Source organism: Pseudophryne corroboree, chromosome 5, assembly GCF_028390025.1.
Source record: "Pseudophryne corroboree isolate aPseCor3 chromosome 5, aPseCor3.hap2, whole genome shotgun sequence".
In the NCBI taxonomy this organism is placed as follows: domain Eukaryota; kingdom Metazoa; phylum Chordata; class Amphibia; order Anura; family Myobatrachidae; genus Pseudophryne; species Pseudophryne corroboree.
In genome coordinates, this window is record NC_086448.1 from 537642262 (window position 1) to 537664165 (window position 21904).

Consider the following 21904-nt stretch of genomic DNA (forward strand, 5'->3'; position numbering starts at 1 on the left):
CCCCCGCTTCTTCCAAGTCCGCCGCATGACGGTGGGGCTCCACAGGCGGAGCCAGGTACGGTGGGGGGCCGCCTCAAAAATTTCAGCGATCAGTGGGCTCGCTCACAGGTGGATCCCTGGATCTTGCAAGTAGTATCTCAGGGGTACAAACTGGAATTCGAGGCGTCTTCCCCCCGCCGTTTCCTCAAATCTGCCTTGCCAACGACTCCCTCAGGCAGGGAGGCTGTGCTAGAGGCAATTCACAAGCTGTATTCCCAGCAGGTGATAGTCAAGGTGCCCCTACTTCAACAAGGACGGGGTTACTATTCCACACTGTTAGTGGTACCGAAACCGGACGGTTCGGTGAGACCCATTTTAAATTTAAAATCCTAAACATAAAAAAGTTAAAGTTCAAAATGGAATCGCTCAGGGCGGTTATTGCAAGCCTGGACGAGGGGGATTACATGGTATCCCTGGACATCAAGGATGCTTACCTGCATGTCCCCATTTATCATCCTCACCAGGAGTACCTCAGATTTGCGGTACAAAATTACCAGACGCTGCCGTTTGGACTGTCCACGGCACCGAGGGTGTTTACCAAGGTAATGGCGGAAATGATGATACTCCTTCGAAAAAAGGGAGTTTTAATTATCCCGTACTTGGACGATCTCCTAATAAAGGCGAGATCCAGGGAGCAGTTGTTGGTAGGAGTAGCACTATCTCAGGAGGTGCTACACCAGCACGGTTGGATTCTAAATATTCCAAAGTCACAGCTGGTTCCGACGACACGTCTACTGTTCCTGGGAATGATTTTGGACACAGTCCAGAAAAAAGTGTTTCTCCCGGAGGAGAAAGCCAAGGAGCTGTCATCTCTAGTCAGAGACCTCCTGAAACCAAAACAGGTGTAGGTGCATCACTGCACGCGAGTCCTGGGAAAGATGGTGGCTTCTTACGAAGCAATTCCTTTCGGCAGGTTCCATGCCAGAATCTTTCAGTGGGACCTGTTGGATCAATGGTCCGGATCGCATCTTCAGATGCATCGGCTAATAACCCTGTCTCCAAGAACCAGGGTGTCTCTGCTGTGGTGGCTGTAGAGTGCTCATCTCCTAGAGGGCCGCAGATTCGGCATACAGGACTGGGTCCTGGTGACCACGGATGCCAGCCTTCGAGGCTGGGGGGCAGTCACACAGGGAAGAAACTTCCAAGGACTATGGTCGAGTCAGGAGACTTCCTTGCACATAAATATTCTAGAACTAAGGGCCATTTACAATGCCCTAAGTCAGGCAAAACCCCTGCTTCAAAACAAGCCGGTACTGATCCAGTCAGACAACATCACGGCGGTCGCCCATGTAAACAGACAGGGCGGCACAAGAAGCAGGACGGCAATGGCAGAAGCCACAAGGATTCTCCGATGGGTGGAAAATCACGTGCTAGCACTGTCAGCAGTGTTCATTCCGGGAGTGGACAACTGGGAAGCAGACTTCCTCAGCAGGCACGACCTCCACCCGGGAGAGTGGGGACTTCATCCAGAAGTCTTCACACTGATTGTAAATCGTTGGGAACGGCCACAGGTGGACATGATGGCGTCCCGCCTAAACAAAAAACTGGAGAGATATTGCGCCAGGTCAAGGGACCCTCAGGCGATAGCGGTGGACGCTCTAGTGACACCGTGGGTGTACCAGTCGGTTATGTGTTCCCTCCTCTGCCTCTCATACCAAAGGTACTGAGAATAATAAGAAAACGAGGAGTAAGGACAATACTCGTGGTTCCGGATTGGCCAAGAAGAGCTTGGTACCCGGAACTTCAAGAGATGATCTCAGAGGACCCATGGCCTCTGCCGCTCAGACAGGACCTGTTGCAGCAGGGGCCCTGTCTGTTCCAAGACTTACCGCGGCTGCGTTTGACGGCATGGCGGTTGAACGCCGGATCCTAAAGGAAAAGGGCATTCCGGAGGATGTCATTCCTACGCTGATTAAAGCCAGGAAAGATGTAACGGTAAAACATTATCACCGCATATGGCGGAAATATGTTGCTTGGTGTGAGGCCATAAGGCCCCAACAGAGGAATTTCAGCTGGGTCGATTTCTGCACTTCCTACAGGCAGGAGTGACTATGGGCCTAAAATTAGGCTCCATTAAGGTACAGATATCGGCTCTGTCGATTTTTTTTCCAAAAAGAACTAGCTTCACTACCTGAAGTTCAGACATTTGTAAAGGGAGTGCTGCATATTCAGCCGCCCTTTGTGCCTCCAGTGGCACCCTGGGATCTCAACGTGGTGTTGAATTTCCTAAAATCACATTGGTTTGAGATACTAAAGACCGTGGATCTAAAAGATCTCACGTGGAAAGTGGTCATGTTATTGGCCTTGGCTTCGGCCAGGCGTGTATCAGAATTGGCGGCTTTGTCATTTAAAAGTCCTTATCTGATTTTCCATATGGATAGGGCAGAATTGAGGACTCGTCCCCAGTTTCTCCCTAAGGTGGTATCTGCTTTTCACTTGAACCAACCTATTGTAGGGCCTGCGGCTACTAGCGACTTGGAGGATTCCAAGTTACTGGACGTAGTCAGGGCCTTGAAAATTGATGTTTTCAGGACGGCTGGAGTCAGGAAAACTGACTCGCTATTTATCCTGTATGCACCCAACAAACTGGGTGCTCCTGCTTCTAAGCAGACTATTGCTCGCTGGATTTGTAGCACAATTCAGCTGGCGCATTCTGCGGCTGGACTGCCGCATCCTAAATCAGTAAAAGCCCATTCTACAAGGAAGGTGGGCTCATCTTGGGCGGCTGCCCGAGGGGTCTCGGCTTTACAACTTTGCCGAGCTGCTACTTGGTCAGGGGCAAACACGTTTGCAAAATTCTACAAATTTGATACCCTGGCTGAGGAGGACCTTGAGTTCTCTCATTTGGTGCTGCAGAGTTATCCGCACTCTCCCACCCGTTTGGGAGCTTTGGTATAATCCCCATGGTCCTTACGGAGTTCCCAGCATCCACTAGGACGTCAGAGAAAATAAGAATTTACTCACCGGTAATTCTATTTCTCGTAGTCCGTAGTGGATGCTGGGCGCCCGTCCCAAGTGCGGATTGTCTGCAATACTTGTACATAGTTGTTGTTCACAAAAGGGTTATTGTTATGAGCCATCTGTGAGAGCTCAGTTAAATTTCATACTGTTAACTGGATATGGTATCACGAGTTATACGGTGTGATTGGTGTGGCTGGTATGAGTCTTACCCGGGATTCAAAATCCTTCCTTATTGTGTCAGCTCTTCCGGGCACAGTATCCTAACTGAGGCTTGGAGGAGGGTCATAGTGGGAGGAGCCAGTGCACACCAGGTAGTCTAAAAGCTTTCTTTTAGTTGTGCCCAGACTCCTGTGGAGCCGCTATTCCCCATGGTCCTTACGGAGTTCCCAGCATCCACTACGGACTACGAGAAATAGAATTACCGGTGAGTAAATTCTTATTTATACCCCTTTTGCACAGAAGATCAAATTACCGGGTAGCGCACTGTTACCCGGTAATTTGTGGATCAACACAGGTACTTTTTCTGTGTGAAAGGGTCAACCATATTGCACTCACGGTGACCGCAGTCACAATGGTGCATTTCTGGGACTTCGACCCTGGTTTTTATCTATGCCTGCTTACCCTCAGAATGCTGATCCAGTTGTTTGGAAATTTAAATTGTGCAGCCTGACATAAAAATAAACTGCGTGTAGGATGGAATTCAAATGTTTGAAAAGTCAGTTGGGTGTCTATTTTTTCCTGTGAATTAGATAGGAAAAAACAGACTCCCAACTGACTTTTCAAACATTTGAATCTCCCCCAGCTCAACCTTGCTTAGTAAAATGAGGAAACAAATCTTCTCCTCAAAGGGCAAAATAAGAGTGTAAAGTTATTTATATGGAGTGGGGCAGCCCTTTTTGGCTGATACTTTTGTGACACTTGTGAGAACTCTTGCAATAGAAATGTTATGTTTGTCATCATAACTTCATTGGAGAAAATAATGGGCTTTCTCTTACGTCCTAGAGAATGCTGAGGTTCATTTTAGTACCATGGGGTATAGACTGTTCCGCAGGAGCCTTTGGCACTTTAAGACTTTTCAACAGTGTGAACTGGCTCCTCCCTCTATGCCCCTCCTCCAGACCTCAGTTTAGAAAATGTGCCCGGGAGACTGGATGCACACCAGTGGAGCTCTACAGAGTTCTGCTGGAAAAGACTGTTAGGTTTTTTATTTCACAGGGAAGCTGCTGGCAACGGCTTCCCTGCTTCGTGGGACTTAGGGGGGGGAAGTAGGAACCAACTTCTCAATTAGTTCAATGGCTCTGTTTCCGCTGACAGGACACCATTAGCTCATGAAGGGTACTGGACACAGCCCATGCCTGGCTGCTGCTCACTCCCACAGCACTGCCGCCACCCCCTAACAGAGCCAGAAGTCAGAAGGCTGGTGAGTATTTACCGGAGTCCAGCAGAGAGGGGTCCTCCGGTCATCGTGGCTGCATAAAGGTACCAGTGCAGCGGCGGGAAGCTGCGCGCCATGTCTCTCAGCACAAGGGTGCAGAGCGCGCGGGGGGGACGCGCTCTGAGCGGCATGGAAGAAACCTTACTCTCACTGGCTAAAAAGTACACACATGTTAGCCGCTGGTGTATTAAATCCCCGGCCAGTATAAATATTACATTACTGAGGCTTAATCGCGCCATTACAGGGCGGCGGGATTTCTCTTCAGACTTGCCAGAACACTCACTGGGCGCCATTTTTCTCCTGCAGAAACGCCAGTGTGAAGCTCCTGAATGATGTTTCTCCTCATGACAACGCTGATACAGGTACCATGGTGTTATAAAGGGGGAAAGGAGTGTTTATTACTTTAGGTCAGCGGAAATAACATTGAAATAGCGCTGTAATTGTGTAGTACTTATACAGTTTACATATGGGCGCAGTGTGTGGACTGGCGAATCCCTCTGTGTTTCTCTGACAGACATTAGTGTGAGTCTGTCCCCGATAGCTCCCTTGTGTGATAGTGTGTACACGTGTGTAACATGTCAGGAGAGAGCTCTTCCTCAGAGGTAACTGTTTTGAATACACAAGAGGGTAAGGAGATGGCCCTTCCATCAGAAGGAGCCAGTATGGGTGAGAGAGTGGCAAAGTATATTGTCAAAGCTTGCAAAGGTACAACAGACAGTCTGTGGAAGATGCGTTGCTGATCATTCCACGTCATCCACTCAGGACACCTCCAGTTCCCAGACCTGATACAGATCATGCAAGGGGACACTGGCACAGATTCTGACACTGAGGTCGATACTGAGGATTTGAGAGGGGTAGCCCCCGATTAGCCAAAAGCATTCAAGGTATGATAGTCACTATTAAAGAGGTGTTGGAGTTTAGATACCACACCGGTACCTGCAGGAAAAGATTATTTTAAATTAAATTTCTCTATCGTCCTAGTGGATGCTGGGGTTCCTGAAAGGACCATGGGGAATAGCGGCTCCGCAGGAGACAGGGCACAAAAAGTAAAGCTTTAGGATCAGGTGGTGTGCACTGGCTCCTCCCCCTATGACCCTCCTCCAAGCCAGTTAGATTTTGTGCCCGGCCGAGAAGGGTGCAATCTAGGTGGCTCTCCTAAAGAGCTGCTTAGGAAAGTTTAGCTTAGGTTTTTTATTTTACAGTGAGTCCTGCTGGCAACAGGATCACTGCAACGAGGGACTTAGGGGAGAAGAAGTGAACTCACCTGCGTGCAGGATGGATTGGCTTCTTGGCTACTGGACATCAGCTCCAGAGGGACGATCACAGGTACAGCCTGGATGGTCACCGGAGCCTTGCCGCCGGCCCCCTTGCAGATGCTGAAGTAAGAAGAGGTCCAGAATCGGCGGCAGAAGACTCCTCAGTCTTCTAAAGGTAGCGCACAGCACTGCAGCTGTGCGCCATTTTCCTCTCAGCACACTTCACACGGCAGTCACTGAGGGTGCAGGGCGCTGGGAGGGGGGCGCCCTGGGAGGCAAATGAATACCTATTTTGGCTAAAAATACCTCACATATAGCCTCCGGAGGCTATATGGAGATATTTAACCCCTGCCAGAATCCGTTAAGAGCGGGAGACGAGGCCGCCGAAAAAGGGGCGGGGCCTATCTCCTCAGCACACAGCGCCATTTTCCCTCACAGAAAGGCTGGAGGGAAGGCTCCCAGGCTCTCCCCTGCACTGCACTACAGAAACAGGGTTAAAACAGAGAGGGGGGGCACTAATTTGGCGATATGCTTATATATATATTAAGATGCTATAAGGGAAAACACTTATATAAGGTTGTCCCTATATAATTATAGCGTTTTTGGTGTGTGCTGGCAAACTCTCCCTCTGTCTCTCCAAAGGGCTAGTGGGTCCTGTCCTCTATCAGAGCATTCCCTGTGTGTGTGCTGTGTGTCGGTACGTGTGTGTCGACAGGTAGGAGGACGATGTTGGTGAGGAGGCGGAGCAATTGCCTGTAATGGTGATGTCACTCTCTAGGGAGTCGACACCGGAATGGATGGCTTATTTAGGAAATTACGTGATAATGTCAACACGCTGCAAGGTCGGTTGACGACATGAGACGGCCGACAAACAATTAGTACGGTCCAGACGTCTCAAAAACACCGTCAAGGGTTTTAAAACGCCCGTTTACTTTAGTCGGTCGACACAGACACAGACAGGGACACTGAATCCAGTGTCGACGGTGAATAAACAAACGTATTCCTTATTAGGGCCACACGTTAAAGGCAATGAAGGAGGTGTTACGTATTTCTGATACTACAAGTACCACAAAAGAGGGTATTATGTGGGATGTGAAAAAACTACCATAGTTTTTCCTGAATCAGATAAATTAAATAAAGTGTGTGATGATGCGTGGGTTCCCCCCGATAGAAAATTATGGGCGGTATACCCTTTCCCGCCAGAAGTTAGGGCGCGTGGGGAAACACCCCTTAAGGTGGATAAGGCGCTCACACGCTTATCAAAACAAGTGGCGGTACCGTCTATAGATAGGGCCGTCCTCAAGGACCAGCTGACAAGGCTGGAAAATATAATAAAAAGTATATACACACATACTGGTGTTATACTGCGGCCAGCGATCGCCTCAGCCTGGATGTGCAGAGCTAGGGTGGCTTGGTCGGATTCCCTGACTAAAAATATTGATACCCTTGACAGGGACAGTATTTTATTGACTATAGAGCATTTCTATATATGCGAGATGCACAGAGGGATATTTGCACTCTGGCATCATGAATAAACGCGATGTCCATAACTGCCAGAAGATGTTATGGACACGACAGTGGTCAGGTGATGCAGATTCCAAACGGCACAGTATGGCCGTATAAAGGAAGAGGACTTGTTTGGGGTCGGTCCATCGGACCTGGTGGTCACGGCAACTGCTGGAAAATCCACCGTTTTTTACCCTAAGTCACATCTCTGCAGAAAAAGACACCGTCTTTTCAGCCTCAGTCCTCTCGTCCCTATAAGATCATATCTGCCCAGGGATAGAGGAAAGGGAAGAAGACTGCAACAGGCAGCCTATTCCCAGGAACAGAAGCGTTCCACCGCGTCTGACAAGTTCTCAGCATGGCGCTGAGACCGTACAGGACCCCTGGATCCTACATGTAGTATCCCGGGGGTACAGATGGGAATGTCGAGACGTTTCCCCTTCGCAGGCTCCTGAAGTCTGCTTTACCAAGTCTCCCTCCGACAAGGAGGTAGTATGGGAAAAAATTCACAAGCTGTGTTCCCAGCAGGTGACAATTAAATTACCCCTCCTACTACAGAAAAGGGGTATTATTCCACACTATATTGTGGTACTGAAGCCAGAAGGCTAGGTGAGACTTATTCTAAAAAAAATTTTTTGAACACTTACAAAGGTTCAAATTAAGATGAAGTCACTCAGAGCAGTGATAACGAACCAGGAAGAAGGGGACTATATAGTGTCCCGGGACATCAGGGATGCTTACCTCTATGTCCCAAATTTGCCCTTCTCACTAAGGGTACCTCAGGTTCGTGGTGCAGAACTGTCACTATCAGTTTCAGACGCTGCCGTTTGGATTGTCCACGGCACCCCGGGGTCTTTACCAAGGTAATGGCCGAATTGATGATTCTTCTTCGAAGAAAAGGCGTCTTAATTATCCCTTACTTGGACGATCTCCTGATAGGGGCATAGTCCAGGGAACAGTTGGAGGTCGGAGTAGCACTATCTCGGATACTGCTACAATCAGCACGGGTGGATTCTAAATATTCCAAAATCGCAGCTGATCCCGACGACACGTCTGCTGTGCCTAGGGATGATTCTGGACACAGTCCAGAAAAAGGTGTTTCTCCCGGAAGAGAAAGCCAGGGAGTTATCCGAGCAAGTCAGGAACCTCCTAAAAACAGTGCATCATTGCACAAGGGTCCTGGTAAAAATGGTGGCTTCCTACGAAGCAATTCCATTCGGCAGATTTCACGTAAGAACTTTTCAGTGGGATCTGCTGGACAAATGGTCCGGATCGCATCTTCAGATGCATCAGCGGATAACCCAATATCCAAGGACAAGGGTGTCTCTCCTGTGGTGGTTATAGAGTGCTCATCTTCTAGAGGGCCGCAGATTCGGCATTCAGGATTGGATGCTGGTAACCACGGAGCCCAGCCTGAGAGGCTGGGGAGCAGTCACACAAGGGAAAAATTTCCAGGGAGTGTGATCAAGTATGGAGACTTTTCTCCACATAAATATACTGGAGCTAAGGGTAAATTTATAATGCTCTAAGCTTAGCAAGACCTCTGCTTCAAGGTCAGCCGGTATTGATCCAGTGGGAAAAACATCACGGCAGTCGCCCACGTAAACAGACAGGGCGACACAAGAAGCAGGAGGGCAATGGCAGAAACTGCAAGGACTTTTCGCTGGGCGGAAAATCATGTGATAACACTGTCAGCAGTTTTTCATCCCGGGAATGGAAACTGGGAAGCAGACTTCCTCAGCACGACCTCCACCCGGGAGAGTGGAAACTTCATTGAGAAGTTTTTTCCACATGATTGTAAACCGTTGGGAAATACCAAAGGTGGACATGATGGCGTCCCGTCTGAACAAAAAACGGGACAGGTATTGCGCCAGGTCAAGGGACCCTCAGGCAATAGATGTGGACGTTCTGGTAACACCGTGGGTGTACCAGTCGGTGTATGTGTTCCCTCCTCTGCTTCTCATACCTAAGGTGCTGAGAATTATAAGACGTAGAGGAGTAAGAACTATACTCATGGCTCCGGATTGGCCAAGAAGGACTTGGTACCCGGAACTTCAAGAGATGCTTACAGAGGTCTTATGGCCTCTGCCGCTAAGAAGGGACTTGCTTCAGCAAGTACCATGTCTGTTCCAAGACTTACCGCAGCTGCGTTTGTCGGCATGGCGATGGAAAGCCGGATCCTAAGGGAAAAAAGGCATTCCGGAAGAGGTCATTCCTACCCTGGTCAAAGCCAGAAAGGAGGTGACCGCACAACATTATCACCACGTGTGGCGAAAATTTGTTGCGTGGTGTGAGGCCAGGAAGGCCCCACAAAGAAATTTCAACTCGGTCGTTTCCTGCATTTCCTGCAAACAGGAGTGTCTATGGGCCTCAAATTGGGGTCCATTAAGGTTCAAATTCGGCCCTGTAAATTTTCTTCCAGAAAGAATTGGCTTCAGTTCCTGAAGTCCAGAAGTTTGTCAAGGGAGTATTGCATATACAAACCCCTTTTTTGTGCCTCCAGTGGCACTGTGGGATCTCAACGTAGTTCTGGGATTTCTCAAATCACATTGGTTTAAAACCAGTCAAATATGTGGATTTGCAGCATCTCACATAAAAAGTGACCATGCTCTTGGCCCTGGCCTGGACCAGGCGAGTGTCAAATTGGTGGTTTTTTCTCAAAAAAGCCCATATCTGTTTGTCCATTCGGACAGGGCAGAGCTGCGGACTCGTCCCCAGTTCTCTCCCTAAGGTGGTGTCAGTGTTTCACCTGAACCAGCTTATTGTGGTGCCTTGCACCTACTAGGGACTTGGAGGACTCCAAGTTGCTAGAAGTTGTCAGGGCCCTGAAAATATATTCCAGGACAGCTGGAGTCAGAAAATCTGACTCGCTGTTTATACTGTATGCACCCAACAAGTTGGGTGCGCCTGCTTCTAAGCAGTCGATTGCTCGTTGGATTTGTAACACAATTCAACTTGCACATTCTGAGGCAGGCCTGCCACAGTCTAAATCGGTTAAGGCCCATTCCACAAGGAAGGTGGGCTCATCTTGGGCGGCTGCCCGAGAGGTCTCGGCATTACAACTCTGCTGAGCAGCTACGTGGTCAGGGGAGAACACGTTTGTAAAATTCTACAAATTTGATATCCTGGCAAAAGAGGACCTGGAGTTCTCTCATTCGGTGCTGCAGAGTCATCCGCACTCTCCCGCCCGTTTGGGAGCTTTGGTATAATCCCCATGGTCCTTTCAGGAACCCCAGCATCCACTAGGACGATAGAGAAAATAAGAATTTACTTACCGATAATTCTATTTCTCGGAGTCCGTAGTGGATGCTGGGCGCCCATCCCAAGTGCGGATTATCTGCAATACTTGTACATAGTTACAAAAATCGGGTTATTATTGTTGTGAGCCATCTTTTCAGAGGCTCCGCTGTTATCGTACTGTTAACTGGGTTTAGATCACAAGTTGTACGGTGTGATTGGTGTGGCTGGTATGAGTCTTACCCGGGATTCAAAATTCCTCCCTTATTGTGTACGCTCGTCCGGGCACAGTACCTAACTGGCTTGGAGGAGGGTCATAGGGGGAGGAGCCAGTGCACACCACCTGATCCTAAAGCTTTACTTTTTGTGCCCTGTCTCCTGCGGAGCCGCTATTCCCCATGGTCCTTTCAGGAACCCCAGCATCCACTACGGACTCCGAGAAATAGAATTATCGGTAAGTAAATTCTTATTATACAGCAGGTGGTGCCTTTTCCTTCTTCAAGGGACTTGAATGCATACTTTGAAAAATCCTGGGCCAGCCCAGAAAGAAATTTACTATTCCTAGAAGGACACGTGGTGTAGTGTACCCTTTCCCTGAGGACGATAGGCACAAAAGGGAATCACCCCATATGGTAGACACCTTAGTTACTAGGCTGTCTAAGAAAATCATGTTGCCTGCCCCAGGGTCAGCCTCATTAAAAGATCCTGCTGAGCGTAAATTAGAATTTAAAAAAATATATTTATATGGGTAACTGCATGTTGCTTAGGCCCACCATTGCTTGTGCATGGGTGGGGAATGCTGTAGAAAAATGGTCAGACAACTTGCTAGTTAATATAGACACAGTTGATAAGGTTGACCTAGTCCTAACTCTCGGTCATATTATAAAATACTGCAGGTTACTTAATTGAGGCTATGAGGAGGGATGTTGGTTTGATTGGTTCAAGATTCTCCGCTATGGCGATTTCAGCTCAGGGATCTAGGGATCCGCCAATGGAATACTGATGCAGTATCAAAGAGAAATATTGAGCCGCTCCCTTATAATAGTGAGGCCCTCTTTGGAGACAAGCTGGATGCCATGATTTCAAAGACTACATGACTACACAAGTCAGAATTTCTGCCTTCTGCAGCTGCTCCGGCTAGGAAAGGATTTCATTTTCATACAATGCAATCCTTTCTGTCCAATAAAGAAAGCAAAAGGTACCCCTTTCTTCGCAGGACGGGGGGCGGGGAAAAGGTAAGAAACCTACAACACATCAGGTTCCCAAGAGCAGAAACCCACAGCTGCTTTTGCTAAAACCACAGCATGACGCTGGGGCTCCCCTGCGGGAGTACGATCGGGTGAGGGCTCGTCCACTATTCTTCAACCAGATCTGGGTTTACTCAGATCTCTAGATCCTTGTATATTACAGTTACAAGTTGGAATTTCAAATCTTTCCCCATGCCGATTTTTCAAATCTGCCTTACCAGTTTCTGTTCAGGACAGAACAACAGTGCTGGACGCAATACAGACATTGGCCCTCATTCCGAGTTGATCGGTCGCAAGGCGAATTTAGCAGAGTTACACACGCTAAGCCGCCGCCTACTGGGAGTGAATCTTAGCTTCTTAAAATTGCGACCGATGTATTCGCAATATTGCGATTACTAACTACTTAGCAGTTTCAGAGTAGCTCCAGACTTACTCTGCCTGTGCGATCAGTTCAGTGCTTGTCGTTCCTGGTTGACGTCACAAACACACCCAGCGTTCGCCCAGGCACTCCCACCGTTTCCCCGGCCACTCCTGCGTTTTTTCCGGAAACGGTAGCGTTTTCAGCCACACGCCCCTGAAACGCCGTGTTTCCGCCCAGTAACACCCATTTCCTGTCAATCACATTACGATCGCCGGAGCGAAGAAAAAGCCGTGAGTAAAAATACTTTCTTCATAGTAAAGTTACTTGGCGCAGTCGCAGTGCGAACATTGCGCATGCGTACTAAGCGGATTTTCACTGCGATGCGATGAAAAAGAACGAGCGAACAACTCGGAATGAGGGCCATTATGTCAAGACGAGGGCTTTTCCTTAGTCCTTGTACTTCTACAAGAAACAGGGTTCTATTCAAGCCTGTTTGTAGTGCCGAAGCCAGACGGCTCAGTCAGACCAATTTTAAACCTACAGTCGTTGAGTCTTTACCTGAAAAGGTTAAAATTCACAATGGAGTCCCTGAGAGCAGTAATCTCCAGTGCGGAGGAGAAGGAAATTACAGTGTAGGTGGACATCAAGGATGCTCATTTGCATGTTCCCATTTACCTTCCACAAACATATCTGAGGTTTGCGGTTCTGAACTGCCACTACCAGTTCCAGACCTTGCCTTTTGGGCTCTCCACGTCTCCGAGGATATTCGCCAAGGTGATGGCGGAGATGATTGTTCTCCTTTGCAAGAAAAAAGTCAATTTAATTCCTTACCTGGAAGAACTCCTGATAAAAGCGAGTTCCAGGGAGACGTTAGTGCAGAACAGTGCACTGTTCCTGACTGTTCTTCAACGGCACGGCTGGATCATAAACCTTCCAAAATCACAATTGGAACCGACGATGAGGTTATCATTTCTGAGAATGATACTGGACACCGGAGTACAGAAAGTATTTCTAACGGTGGAAAGGGTTCTGGAAATCCAGAAAATATGGCCGATTCCAGTGGGACCTTCTGGACAAGTGGTCTGGATCGCATCTACACATGCATTAGAGGATAATCCTGTCGAAGAAATCCAGAATTTCACTCCTGTTGTGGCTACATAGTTCTCACCTCCTAGAGGGACGCAGCTTTGGGATTCAGGCCTGGATCCTGGTGACCACAGATACAAGTCTCCGAGGTTGGGGAGCAGTCACGCAAGGGGAATGCTTCCAAGGAAGATGGTCATGTCAAGAAGTACTCCTTCACATAAACATTCTGGAATTGAGAGCTGTGTACAACAGCCTTCATCAAGCGGCACACCTTCTTCAAGGTCGTCCCGTACAGATCCAGTCAGACAATGTAACGGCAGTAGCTTACATAAACCGTCAAGGCGGAACAAAAATGGCAGAGGTGACCAAAAAATACACCTCTGGGAAGAGAGAGATGCAAAAGCTCTGTCGGCAATTTTCATTCCGGGAGTGGACAACTGGGAAGCGGACTTCCTCAGCAGAGACGATCTCCATCCAGGAGAATGGGGCCTCCACCCAGAGGTCTTTGCGGAGGTAGCAAGTTGTTGGGGCGTTCCTCAAGTAGATATGATGGCATCATGTCTCAACAAGAAGCTTCAGAAATATTGTTCCAGGTCAAGAGACCAACAAGCAATAGCAGTGGATGCACTGGTGACCCAGTGGCTGTTTCAGTCGATGTATCTGTTCCCTCCACTTCCACTAATACCAAAAATTCTCAAGATCATCAGGAGAACAAGGGTTCGGACAATTCTCATTGCCCCAGACTGGCCAAGGAGGGCTTGGTATCCAGATCTTCAGAAGTTACTGCTGGAAGATCTTTGGCCTCTTCCTCTACGCGAGGACCTGCTTCAGCAGGGGCCATTTGTGTATCAAGACTTGCTGCGTTTGACGGCATGGCTGTTGAGCGCCAGATCCTAGCCCATAAGGGTATTTCCAATGAAGTAATACCCACACTTATTCTGGCCAGGAAAGGGGTAACGTCCAAGCATTACCATCGTATTTGGTGAAAATATGTCTTTTGGTGTGAATCCAAGAAGTCCCCTGTGGTGGAGTTTCAATTGGACGTCTAATCCTATTTCTACAGGCGGGTGTAGATGCTGGCTTGAGATTAGGGTCTATCAAGGTCCAAATTTCGGCCTTGTCCATTTTCTTTCAGAAACAGTTGGCTTCCCTTCCTGAGGTTCAGACGTTCGTGAAGGGAGTTCTGCGCATCCAACCTCCCTTTGTGCCTTCTGCGGCACCATGGGATCTTAATGTGGTGTTGCAGTTCCATTAAATCGGACTGGTTTGAGCCTCTGCAAGAGGTGGAGTTGAAGTTTCTCACTTGGGAAGTGGTCATGCTGTTGGCCTTGGCATCAGACAGACGAGTGTCTAAGTTAGGAGCTCTGTCTCACAAGAGTCCTTCCTTAATCTTTCATGAAGATAGGGCTGAACTAAGAACAATGCAGCACTTTCTTCCGAAGGTTGTGTCTTCTTTCCATATTGACCAACCTGTGGTTGTGCCAGTGGCTTCTGACACCTCAGCCGTCTCAAAGTCCTTGGATGCTGTCAGAGCGCTGAGGACTTATGTTGCAAGAACGACTCGGATAAGGAGAACAGAATCTTTGTTTGTCCTATATGACCCCAACAAGAGTGGGGCTCCTGCTTCTATGCAGATTATTGCACGCTGGATCAGAGGTACCATTCAGTACGCTCACTACACGGCAGGATTGCCGTTACTGAGTTCGGTAAAAGCCCACTCTACAAGGAAAGTGGGGTCGTCCTGGGTGGCTGCCCGGGGTGTCTCGGCATTGCAGATTTGCTGAGCTGTTACTTGGTCAGGGGCAAACACGTTTGCTAAGTTTTACAAGTTTGACACCTTGGCTGCGGACAACCTTTAAAATTGGTCAGTCAATTCTGCAGGAACATTAGCACTTTCCCGGCCGTACTGGGAGCTTTGGTACATCCCCATGGTACTAAAATGGACCCCAGCATCCTCTAGGACGTAAGAGAAAATGGGATTTTAATAATTTACCGGTAAATCCCTTTCTCGTAGTCCATAGAGGATGCTGGGCGCCCGTCCAGTGCTCATTTTTCCTGCACGTTACATTTTGTCTTTTTACACAGGTTCTCATGTGTTAAGATGTTTTATAGCAGTTGCTGTTACGTTATGTATGCACGTTAGCATGGGTTATATAAAGGCCATGTTAGGCGGCATGTTTTGTATGGTGTGAGCTGGTGTGAATCTCGCCACTAGTTTAATGTAAATTCTTCTCTCGAAGTTGTCCGTCTCCTCGGGCACAGTTCCTATACTGAGGTCTGGATGAGGGGCATAGAGGGAGGAGCCAGTTCACACTGTTAAAAAGTCTTAAAGTGCCAAAGGCTCCTGCGGAACCGTATATACCCCATGGTACTAAAATGGACCCCAGCATCCTCTACGGACTACGAGAAAAGGATTTACCGGTAGGTTGTTAAAATCCTATTTTTAGCAAACAAAAAACAGTACTTGTTGTTTGTGATTTTAGTGTCCATTTCAAAGGGGTATTGACATTTTGGGGGTAATTCCAAGTCGATCGCAGCAGGATTTTTGATAGCAATTGGGCAAAACCATGTGCACTGCAGGGGAGGCAGATATAACATGTGCAGAAAGAGTTAGATTTGGGTGGGTTATTTTATTTCTGTGCAGGGTAAATAGTGGCTGCTTTATTTTTACACTGCAATTTAGATTGCAGATTGAACACACCCCACCCAAATCTAACTCTCTCTGCACATGTTATATCTGCCTCCCCTGCAGTGCACATGGTTTTGCCCAATTGCTATCAAAAATCCTGCTGCGATCAACTTGGAATTACCCCCTTTGTTCTTATTTGAATTGTTTAATTTGCTATTTTATGCACATTAATCTATATGTTCTGCTATTTTTCCATAACTGTGAACTGATTGCTGTTGAAATAAGAATTCTTTCTCTTCTATGTTCCACGGCAACCTAGCATTAAACTTAGGCGTTGCCTGTTTTTATTTGTCTGATTCACTGTTAAACTGATTTCCCTTAACAACTGTTACATGAAGAGGTAGTCTTTTATATACACCAGGAAAATCAAAATAATTCTACAGGGTGCGGGTTCTGTGCTAACTAAGCTCTGCAGGAAGTTGGCCAGTCAGAGGGGAGCTCTATTGTCAGCTGTTTTCAGATGCAATACTCTGCTCACGTAGCACTTAATATAGAGAGTCTGACGCCTGGAATTGTACGTCTCCTTTATACTGGATTTGATTCAGGGGCTGTGCTGGTCAGGATTTCTCCCAGTGCTGCCGCTATATCATGGTAAGATGCTTTGTGAGAAAAAAAGGTTTGAACAATTCTAGTCGCTTTAGTTCACCATTGTTTTGTATTATCAGGCACTGAGAAGTGAGCATACTGAGTTCCCTCTGCTTCTAACCTATAGAGCAGTGGTTCTCAAACTCGGTCCTCAGGACCCCACACAGTGCATGTTTTGCAGGTAACCCAGCAAGTGCACAGGTGTATTCATTATTCACTGACACATTTTAAAAGGTCCACAGGTGGAGCCAATTATTTCACTTGCGATTCTGTGAGGAGACCTGCAAAACATGCACTGTGTGGGCCCACGAGGACCGAGTTTGAGAACCTGTGCTATAGAGTACATCTGCTTCCTGATCACCCCAGCCTCACCTGTAAATCATCTGGCAGTCCACTTCATGATATTATTACATGTTATATAATTTATTAGTGTTTCAGTGTGCTGACATACATTCACAATTTGTGCTATTTATATTTCTCTTCTTTAAAACTTTTAAAGCATATTTCAATGTGTTTTTGTTTTTATAGGAGTCCTAACTAGTCCTAATGATTTTTCTTCCGTTACATACCCGGAGACTGGTAACTCAGCTTTACTGTGGATTGAAGCCAGGATCCCGTCAGAAGGGCATTAATATGGATATTTCACGTCCGAGCTCTAGTAAGTACCAATGTCCATGGTACAGGCAGCCAAAAGAAGGAGCTATAGATTTGTGCAGTAGAGAAGTATTCATTATGTCTTTACTTGCTTACATGATATTTCTCCTCTCCGGGAGAAGCCTGGAGAGGAGACGCTGCAGGAGTCTTCGGAAGGCGGGGCCGGACTGTGACATCACCAAGCCCTGCCCCACATCGGAAAATGCCTCGATTCGCGGGTCATCATTTTAACCCCTTCCCCACCCAACGGACCCGCGAATACAGGAGATTCTCTCCATCCTGCCCGCATCACTAGGTTGCGAGCAGGATGCGGGAGACCTGCCCACTTTTCCGGGGGCTACCCCAAAAAACGGGAGCCTCCCGCAGCTTCCAGGAGAGTAGGTAAGTATGAATTATGTACACTACCAGTCAAAAGTTTTAGAATACATCCATTTTTTTTATTTTTATTTTTTTATTGAAAATTAAGTCCTGTGACTAATCTGAATTGGTACCAAAAAAGAAGTTTAGTTTAGAAAAAAACAACAACCTGTTAAATAATATAGATTTCAGATTTTCATAAAAGGCCTTCTTTTATGGAACCAGTAATGGTTAAGACCTTACAGCTGTTCTGCAATGAATCACTGCCCGTTAGCTACTGATGACTTCACTCTTTATAGACCAAAGAATTAAAATATTAAATATTTGATCCATGTGTGTTTTTGTATGCTGTTGATCTACCCATTGGCCAGGATGGCACTTGCCAGGGGCGCTGGTCAAGAGGGGGGTGCCTCCTGCACCATGTGGTAGAATCACATATCCGAAACCAAGGACGATCCCTAAGCAGTACTCATCCGACATCCACTGCCGTTTCCTTCCGAGCAATGCCAGTCAGAGGGCCAGATGTACTAAGCCTTAAAAAATGATAAAGTGCCAGCCAATCAGCTCCTAGCTGCCATGTCACAGGTCCTATTTGAAAAATGTCAGAATCTGGTTTGCTGGTAGTTTATCATTCTCCACTTTATCACTTTTCAAGGCTTAGTACATCTGGCCCTTACTCTGTCGACTATATTTTCTCCAGGACAAATATGTCTGTTATGGTTGTTTTTAGATTTAGTGGGTATGACAAATGATGACTAAGTCTATGGGGTGTATTCAATTCCTGTCTGAAACTGCCGTCTTGTCGGCAGTTTCCAACTGTTTAGGTATTCAATGCCTGCTCTTTTTTTCTGACAAGTCGGGAATCACATGGGCTGTCAGAAGCGTGGCAAACTCGACAGGTTTTAGCCCGGTTTCCGACAATGCCAATCTGACTTTTAAAAAAAGTCGGGTTGACATTGTCGGAATGGCCAAAACCTGTCGAGTTTGGTCATTGAATACTGACCTGTTGGATCCTTTCTGTCGGAAAGGTTCCAACAGGAATTGAATAAACCTATAAGACACTGTGCTATGTTATTAATGAATGTGAAATAAAGAATGTTTTAACGTTACAATCATTACATTTAACTGATAATTGTTAAGAGTGCCCCAAAAAAGGATTTTCTCGCTTGATTAGGCACTGCTAATTTAATTTATTTTCTCTGAGACTTCTATACATGCCCACAATCTAATCTGGCCCAGACTCTCTGAAACCTATTGCACTCACTGTGACCACGTTCACAATGGTGCATTTAGCCAGGGAGCTTTCAGGTATGGGGAGAGAGTGAGGCACCTTGTCTTCCTCATCCAATCCCCTGCCCAGTGGTCCTGCGCAGTCATGTCTGCCAAACCTGGCAAGCCACTACATTCACCATACGTGTCCTGTGGTAGCTGCACTGTATTGCACAGTCTCATCTAGTAGTCTGGATTAGAGATTACAAAGAGCTCTGTATGAAGAGGTAAGAAGTCTGACAGAAATATGGGTGACAAGAGCCCTGACTGCCTGTCTAGCTGTGTTGACACTACAAGTCCCAGCACACCTTGTCAACTGGATGTGTTGGGACTTGTAGTGCCATCACAGCGAGAGACCTTGAAAATGTGTTTTTAGTCTGCTTTGGTAAGGTTCTAAACTGTTTGTGTGTGTGTGTACTGTATATCCCCATCAGACTCCCTGTAATTCCTCCTCAGTGTCCCTCCCTCAACCTCACTGTAATTCTCCCTCAGTGTCCCTGCAAGCACCCTCGCTCTAATTACCTCTCCGTATCCCTGATGTCAGCCTCCTTGCAACTCATTGTCCCTGCCCTCACCCTCTTTGTAACGCCCTCTCTGTGTCTTAGTTTGCCAGGGTCGCTTGTGCCCCTAGATACACCCCTACCCTTGAGTAGGGGAAAGTTTCATCAGTGCCTCCTGCTGATTCACGATGTGTTCAGACCCTAAATTTAAAAGGGCAATTCTTTTAATAGCAAAATTATTGCCCATTTAAATTTTGTGCTTAAACTGCAGGAAAGTGGCGACTTTTACAAGCTGACGATAAGTAAGTAAACTCCTGTGATACCAAAACATGCAGGAGGAAGTGTGATGGCTAGGGGCTCTTTTGTTGGATCCTGAGAGGACAGTTTGTACAGAATGGCTGGTACCTTGGACTAAGAGGTCTTTCATAGTATTGTGCAGTGCCATGCGATACTGTCTAGTCTACAATGTATATGGACTTTTGTTGCCAGGAATCTTTCAAATTCACACTTTTACTGTGAAAATAATAATAGAATCTATTCTGGTATGCCTGGGAGTTGTTGAATGTGAGTGTGCAGTGTGAGGAAATCGGAGCTCATAGTGGAAACTCACAGTAATATAAGGAGTACATACAAACATCACACAGATGGACCACGACTGAGAATTGGACTTATGACTTCACTGAAGCAGCATTGGTAACCACTAACCATCAGTAAAGTGGGTAGTGACTGCAAAAAGTGCCTACTTTGAGTACAAAAAATTGGATTCAAAATGATTCCATAATTTTCTTTTTTACCTCCAATTTTTTATTTGTTCCATGGTTTCATTTCAGAGTACATTAAAACATTAAACTGTGTAAACTGGGGGTGTTCTAATACTTTTGATTGGTAGTATAGTCTATATTGCATACTCAGTATTTGTATCAATTATCCAGAAAGGGAAAAACTCTAGCTTTAACTGCAGCTTTATTCTTATTGATAACTAAATGTAGTGGTTACGCTAGGCTGTTTTTGCAGGGTGCCACGCCCTGCCCTTACAGCAGCGCCCTGCTGAAGCAGCCTGCCCCGTGCCTTCCCCACCCACGGGCCGCAGTGTCCTGCGGGTGGGAAAAGTTGCCGTTTTCGCCGGAGAATACATGGCGTGCACATGCGCACAGCATCTATTCACAGTGAGGGGAAGGCTTGGGGCAGCCCAGCATGCCCGTAAGTGCTCTGCACGCCTTCAAGAGTGACAGTAATGGGAGTGTGCCCCCTTCCCAGCAGGCCACACCCCTTTTTCAGTAGTGCACGCACCTTTGCCGCATGCAGCTAACTCCTCGGTGCCCCGCCGGCATCCTAGTAGGAACTAGAGATGAGCGGATTCGGTTTTACTCGGTTCTCAAAACAGCATCTTATTGGCTCACGGATGTCACGTGTTTTGGATAGCCAATCAAATGCCGTTTTGAGAACCGAGTACATCCGAGTAAAACCGAATCCGCTCATCTCTAGAAGGAACTCTAAAATGTTTGGTCGCTTGATTACCTAAGTAGCAGAAAATGGGGTCGATTCAATTCGGCAGCTTATGAATAGCGCCGGGAATTAGCTCCCGACGCTATTCAATTCAGCTGCTAGTTACCCGCAATTGTCGGGAATTCTTCTCTCATCCCCGGGGGGTGAGAGAAGAAAACCGACAAAAGTGCTGCCGTCGGGAATCCGCATCGCCGCGGGTAGTTAAGTCGGAGAATGCCCGTTCTCCCGACAAAACTACCTGTTAAGTCGGCGAGAACTTTAATTCCCGGCGCTATTCATAAATTGCCGAATTGAATCGACCCCAATGACAGTAAATCTGTGCTACAGGAGAGAGAGAGAGAGTTTTTCCGCACCAGATTGTACATATATTATCTCAGGGAATAGTGGTCTTTCTATCAGGACAAATGTGTCTCTATATTTGTTTATATTGGGTGCTAACCTCCAATTATCAAATATATTAACATTGTACAGGGTGAAAAAGGAATTGGATTTAGATGGGTGCACAGTAACAAAGATGGACAGTGTGCACCCATCTAAATCCAATTTCCTTTTCTCCCTGTACAATATAATTCTGTGCTCTATACTCTCTGCTGTGTGCTCCAACAGTGGGTTAAGCTAAGCATACACTGAATGACTATCGTTCAGATCAGAAGGTAAAATGATTGTTCACTGTGTGTGGAGTAACGATAATTGGCCAAACCAATAGATAATCAGTAAAATTGTTTGTGTATGGACACTATTTGTACAATGAAAATGTCACCATTGTAGGTGGGCATATGTTAAATGCTCTATGCCAGTAAGTTTGTTGACAGGTTCTTATTGACAGTCAAAATATTGATATGGACGTTAGGTCAACAGTCGCAAATGTTGGCATAGTAAAAATGTTGACAAGTTCATAATGTCTACATTAAACATGTCAACATCAGAATGTCAACAATACATTTTTGTGCTTTTGTTAGGGTTAGGCTAAAATGAGCACAACACTGTATGTTGACATTCTGGTGTCAGCATGGTAAATGTGAACCATGTTGTTGTTAAAGTGTTGACACTTTCCTAACATCCATATCGATGTTCAGAACCTGTCGACATTCTGAATATCACCTTTTTAAACTACACCCCTATCAGGAGTATAGAGATCTAGTTGTAAACATGTTTTTATTTAGCATATTGTGAAATAGTGCAATGGCTAGCACTGAGGTCATGGGTTCCCAACATG

At 46.7% G+C, this 21904-nt stretch overlaps 1 protein-coding gene across 5 annotated transcripts in view; it reads left to right on the forward strand.

The window, feature by feature from the left end:
• The window catches only part of SIRT5 (sirtuin 5), a 90684-nt gene that overhangs the window by 19229 nt on the left and 49551 nt on the right, over positions 1-21904 (forward strand). For all 5 annotated transcript variants that reach the window (XM_063923191.1, XM_063923189.1, XM_063923190.1 and 2 more), the window contains exon 2: positions 16931-17060. In XM_063923191.1, coding sequence (XP_063779261.1) covers positions 16949-17060 — 112 coding nt within the window. In that variant the 5' untranslated portion in view covers positions 16931-16948. The remainder of the gene's footprint in view (positions 1-16930; positions 17061-21904) is intronic.